Source organism: Ctenopharyngodon idella, chromosome 7 (genome assembly GCF_019924925.1).
Source record: "Ctenopharyngodon idella isolate HZGC_01 chromosome 7, HZGC01, whole genome shotgun sequence".
In the NCBI taxonomy this organism is placed as follows: Eukaryota; Metazoa; Chordata; class Actinopteri; order Cypriniformes; family Xenocyprididae; genus Ctenopharyngodon; species Ctenopharyngodon idella.
The window spans coordinates 26,317,694-26,323,711 of NC_067226.1; the positions used below are offsets into that span (position 1 = coordinate 26,317,694).

Sequence of the window (6,018 nt, forward strand, 5' to 3'; positions counted from 1 at the left end):
GCGGGTTCACCAACCGTCGAAGATGAAGTAGAAGACTACATTTCCCAAAATGCTTTTAGATAACAGGAAGTACTTTTATGTCGCTGATATGTTCACAATAGGAATAAGCATAATTCAGCCGATTTACCGTTTTGACGTACGAACAGATTGAGTGTGTCTCCGGTGTTTTGTGGGAGTGTCTGTCTCTCGACTGCGCGGCAAAAGCACGGGGCAAAACAAAAGCATGTGGATGTAATTTCAACAAAGGTATGTTGTAAGAATGAACCCAAACAACGCTTTATTGTTTAGAAAGTAAGGAGAGACGAACATGTTCACTGTAAAACGCCATTTAAGCAGGAAAAACACCAGAAACGGATAGTATTGTATAAGCTAGCTAGCTGCAGCATCATGACGCAGATGTCCGCACAGACTCACATGGGTTGCAGTTGCGTTGTTTTCTTTGCTCAAATTCCAAGCACTGGCTCCTTTTTTGATAATATCTGGGTTATTGTTATAGTATTATACAGTGAGACAGCTGGGTTAAATTTCTCCCTTCGGTATCAACATAGTATACTCTACGCATCATTTAACAGGTTTAAGTTAACATATTCAACCAGATTAATGTCATTTTCAGCCAGTTCATAAGCTTTATTTTGAATTTAAACGTTTACTTGTCACATTTAATGTTAAATTTCACATGTAGGACATTACCTGTGGTCTTACACGTGTCTCTGGGAATTCCCCTAGCCCTAGATTATATTGACTTCTTGGCATCTTTTAAACCAAAAGGTTTGGACGTTTACTAATATACACTTTGAAGTACCTTGGAGTACCATGTCAACAAAAAATAAATGGCAATTATGCAGTACCTTGGTATATTTTATTGTAATGTAGTATAATAGAACTGTAACTGTACTATAGCAATGCCAAATAATTATTTCCTAGTAAGCAAAGAATAGCCTAAACCCCTGGCCACACTATCAGACACTTACTAAATAGATAAGACACATTCTTTGTATCTACAGGACACATGGAGGGAGTACACTGGGCTGAAATACGTTGATTAAAGCTGTTACTGGGGCGTCACTTCAGTTAAAAACTGTTGTATCGTGTGTGTGTATGTATATATATGTGTGTGTTATATTATTTATTTATTTTTTAAGATTACATCAGACTGGGATTGAACTCAACCACTAACCATGGGGATTCGGTCGGCTCAGAAGAAGCATTTCCCTCTTCGGGGCATCGATGGAGTGGTGCAGCTTTTCGAGTCTGAGCTTAACAACCCAGAACCAGACCTGGCCTTGCTGTCCCTTGTGCTGGGTTTTGTAGAGCACTTCCTGGCTGTCAACAGAGTTGTTCCCGTCAATGTCCCGGGCGTTCGCTTTGAACCTCTTAAACCTGACTGTCCCAACTCTTGCTTCCCCACAGTCGAGCTGAATCTCATATCTGCCCTATATGAACGCTTCTTGGCCCAGATTCGTGGTGCCGTGGATATGTCACAGTACCGCAAACCGACTGGTGTCTCCAGCCGTGAGCTTGTGAAAAAGGTCTCAGATGTGATCTGGAACAGTCTTAGTCGGTCGTATTTCAAGGACAGGGCACATATTCAATCCCTCTTCAGTCTTATCACAGGTAGACCTTCACAAAAGTCTCTGTAAGAATATTTAATGACAAATCTGCCCATGTATTGTAGATTAATATTGCATTTGTTTCTCTCTCTTTCTGTAAGGCACAAAGCTGGACAGCTCAGGGGTAGCTTTTGCAGTGGTAGCTGCATGTCAGGTGTTGGGCCTAAAGGATGTTCATCTCGCTCTCTCGGAAGATCACGCCTGGGTCATCTTTGGCAAGGGTGGGGAAGAGACTGCAGAGGTCACATGGCATGGGAAGGGCAACGAAGACAGAAGAGGTCAAACTGTCAGTGCTGGAGTCAATGAAAGGGTACGTAATGTTCTATTATTCATGATAAACAATCATTCATAAACACCATGCCATTCAAACGTTTGATGTCAGCACAATTTTTTTTTTAAAGAAATTAATGTTTATTCATCAAGGATGTATTAAATTGTTTAAAAGTGACAGTAAATCCATTTATATTACAAAAGATAGTGTTATTTGTGCACCAAATCAACATATTAGAATGATTTCTAAAGGATAATGTGACACTAAAGACTTGAGTAATGATGCTGAAAATTCAGCTTTGCATCACAGGAATGAATTACATTTTAAAATGTATTCATTTATTTAAATTGTTTCACAGTATTAATGCTTTTACTGTACAAATAAATGCAGCCTTGGTGAACATAAGAGACTTTTTTTCAAAAACGTCAAATATCTTTCTGACTGACGGTAGTTTCAATAAATGTGAGACAAATCTCTAATTTTGAGATTTCATGCTGTAAATCTGTGCCTCATATATGTTATTCTTTTTCTCCTTTAGAGCTGGTTATATCTTAAAGGCTCCTACATGAAGTGCAACAGGAATATGGAGGTAGCATTCATGGTTTGCGCCATCAATCCTTCTCTAGATCTGCACACAGACAGTACAGAGTTACTCCAGCTTCAGCAAGTATGTCTTAAAACCGATTTTTTTTATTTTTTATTATTATTATTTGTTTTAAACTTTTATTACATCATTCTGTTTCCTGCATTCTATTGGCTGATCTATCTATAAATGTAACTATGTTTGCATATGTGTGTACACATGCATATTTATGTATCTATTGTCATCCAGATCAGTTTCTCAACACATTTTCTTTCTCTCTTCAGAGGCTGTTGTGGCTGCTGTATGATCGAGGTGATTTGGAAAGGTGTGGCACATTTCTTATAAATCAGAGCAGGGATGTAACTAATTTGATCTGATTTTTGTATATAACTCTTTCTGAATGTGTGTTGAAGGTATCCCATGGCAATGGGCACTTTGGCTGACCTTGAAGATCAGGAACCCATGACTGGCAAGGAAAGCCCTCTCTCTATTCACATTAAGGTATATGATTACAGCTATATCACTGTATCACTGATATTTACAATTTTGTCATCTATTAAATTGCATTAATCTGTTTTGTTTTCCCTAGGCTGTTGACTCTGCTAAAAAATATTACAACAACGAGCACATCTACCCTTTCATGTATCTAGCAGGGTACTATTACAGGCACAGAAATGTCCAGGAGGCTTTGCGTTCCTGGGCAGAGGCTGCATCAGTGATGCAAGAGTAAGTCAAGAACCACAGAAATCTGAACATTGAATGATACTGAATTTTCAATTGTGTCTCTTAAAGTATTTCACTTTTAAAAATGCAGCAAATATCTTAACTTTAACAGCAGGGGGCAGTGTTCATTTATAATAGCCATATACACGTTTTATTGCTAATTTTGCTAAATTAATTAGTTTGAAACACATTTATGCTTGTAATGCTTTCTTAAGTCAATAAAATGATTTATGTAAAAAGGCTGAATCAGTCTCTAATCTAAAATGTGTCTGTTAGTCATGATTAGATGACAAGATAACTTCTCAAGCCTCTTAAATGTTAATGCCTAATGGAAAATGTGATGTTTGCCAGCATTGTCTTTGTTGCCTCATGCTGTGCGTACTTAGTCTTTAGAAAGCTCATTCCTGTATTAGCCTTGGCATCGGTCCCTGTCGACAGAGACAATCTGTACTTTTCTCCCTCTAAACACAGTGCAGTGGACGGACGGGTGCTAAAAATACTTGATTCTAAAGTCCTGAAGGATGTCTGCACAAAGCACGCCTATAACTAATGCTCACTCCCATCCACTTCCTTTTCCTGCTCTTCCTGTTTCCTCTTCCTTCATGACAACATTAGCTATCTCCTACCCTCTGACGTATCTTCATTTTGTTTGTGTGCTTTGAACTATGACAGCCTTGCTGCATTTTAAGCAATGCAATTATCAATAAACGTTGTATACTGTATATATGCTTTTAATTTTAATATATATGTATATCTATGTTTTAAGATTTTTTACACACACACACACATATATATATATATATATATATATATGTATGTATGTGTGTGTATATATTGCATGTGTATATATGAAATATTTATATTGTCATGAACAAAATATAACACATAATCCCATAAACTGTTTTTCCTGGTCTACAGTTACAACTACTGCAGAGAGGATGAGGAGATCTATAAGGAGTTTTTTGACATTGCTAATGATGTCATTCCCACCCTTCTTAAAGAGACAGCAGCTGCTGCGGAAAGTGGTGGCGAAGGGGCTGATGAAATGGAAAAAGAGGTCTTGTTTAATTAAACATGAAAGAAAACATTTTTATTTTTATTTTTATTTTTAGAACAAGGTTGTGAACAAGTCTTTCCTCTGTTCATGCTTTTACCTCAAAGGACCAGCCCAGACAGGTCGCTGCTTTGTCTGCCCTTCAGGACCCAGAGTGCTTTGCTCACTTACTCCGGTTCTATGATGGGATTTGTAAATGGGAAGAAGGAAGTCCCACGCCAGTGCTTCATGTAGGCTGGGCCACCTACCTGGTTCAGTCCCTTAGTCGATTTGACGCACAGGTAAAACTCCTAAATTTTCTCAATAGACCCTTTTCACAGGCTGTGATGACACGTTTCCACAGTTATCAAGCTGTCTCTTCATATTTTTCCTCTTGCAAAGTTGTGGAAACACTATCATGGATTTTTTTTCCTTAGCCGTTGGAGCTGATAGGAATACAAAAATTATATTTGCTGTCATCTCTCATTCACCACTAAAGAAGTTTACCCAACTATGACAACTTCCGCTTCTAAAAACCCTGGAAATGTGAAAAGGGTCCATTTCAAGTTTAATTAAAATGGCATTTATAATCAGACTCTGTATTCACTCTTTCTCAGATTAGGCAAAAAGTGTCAATCATCACCAAAGATGCAGAACCAGTGGATGACGATGACCAATCCAGTGAGGACCCGCGTGAGGGGCGTAGACGGGGCCCGAGGCGAGAATCAAAGTTAGATGAACAAGCAGGACCGTCGTCTCCAAGTGCAGCATTGCCTGCACAAAATCCAGTGCCCAAAAAGGTGGGCGGAGAAGGAGGGCGCCGTCGTTCCTCTGCTGGCACTCGAGGTAAAGAGTCCGATGGCAAAACTGAGCCATCATCCCCAAGTCCCACACCTTCACCTTCCCAGCCACCTATAGTGCAGGGAGGGCCAGTGGTGGTTTTCCACAGTGAGAAGATGAAGGGTATGAAGGAGCTGCTTTCTGCGGCAAAGATCAACTCTAGTGCCATTAAACTGCAGCTCACGGCTCAGTCTCAAGTGCAAATGAAGAGACAGAAACCCGCACCTTCTGGAGATTACACCTTGTCCTTTATGAAACGCCCTCGCAAAACTCTTTAAAACTTTTACATTTTTACTTTTTCATTTTCACCTGGAGTGAAGTTCATTTGTTTATCTGGAAATGACAAATGTTTTGATAAGCTGATGCTGAATTTATTTAATTCACTTCTTTATAACTATTACAAGCTGAAATCAGAAAACTTGTCTATCATGCACCAGCAATTTCGTTTTATTATTTGATAGTATAAAGTAATTTTATTGATTTGCCTTAAATCTGTTTAATTACGATAAGTTCCAAGTTCCCAAATTACCACAAGCCAAAGTGATTCTTTTGTGTTTATCAGGTTTTTAGAAAAGATGCAATTCTTTTCTCTGCAATACAATGAAACTTCTGAAATTTCTTTGCTTCACAAGTCTGATGTGTTTAACAAAATACTGGGATTCCCAGCCTACATGTGTAGGTATTGCACTTGTTCTGTTATTCTCCACATAACTGCTGGATTTCATAGGTGGTCTCAAGGTTACAGTAGTGTCATAGCAAGTATCCTTTTGAAAAATGTGCAGTAATTGTTTAAAAATTATTTTCTCAAGTTTAAAGTGTATTTTCCACTAAATAAACAAACTGAACCAAACTATTGAGCGTTTTACTGTTTTTTATTTACTCACGCACGCTGTGATTGCTTGTTGTAAGTAGTTTGCACATGCGCGAAGAAGCCGGCTCTTGTCCACGAGTCGGTTCT

The 6,018-nt window shown here is 38.6% G+C and overlaps 1 protein-coding gene across 1 annotated transcript; it reads left to right on the forward strand.

Moving 5' to 3' along the window:
* Window positions 1-35: 35 nt before the first annotated feature.
* Window positions 36-5,910, forward strand: men1 (multiple endocrine neoplasia I). The gene is made up of 10 exons (XM_051898615.1): window positions 36-246; window positions 1,143-1,614; window positions 1,712-1,920; window positions 2,420-2,548; window positions 2,749-2,789; window positions 2,878-2,965; window positions 3,054-3,190; window positions 4,106-4,244; window positions 4,349-4,522; window positions 4,838-5,910. The coding sequence occupies exons 2-10, from the start codon at window positions 1,179-1,181 to the stop codon at window positions 5,336-5,338; spliced, it is 1,854 nt and encodes a 617-aa protein (XP_051754575.1). The 5' UTR covers window positions 36-246; window positions 1,143-1,178; the 3' UTR covers window positions 5,339-5,910.
* The last annotated feature ends 108 nt before the right edge of the window (window positions 5,911-6,018 follow it).

What these genes read in the sequence shown, in the direction of transcription:
- men1 (XM_051898615.1), top strand. Translation starts at nt 1,179, where the DNA reads ATGGGGATTCGGTCGGCTCAGAAGAAGCATTTCCCTCTTCGGGGCATC. An exon ending in CCTCTTCAGTCTTATCACAG is followed by an intron (nt 1,615 to 1,711) that starts GTAGACCTTCAC and finishes TCTTTCTGTAAG; the next exon opens with GCACAAAGCTGGACAGCTCA. An exon ending in CTGATGAAATGGAAAAAGAG is followed by an intron (nt 4,245 to 4,348) that starts GTCTTGTTTAAT and finishes TTTACCTCAAAG; the next exon opens with GACCAGCCCAGACAGGTCGC.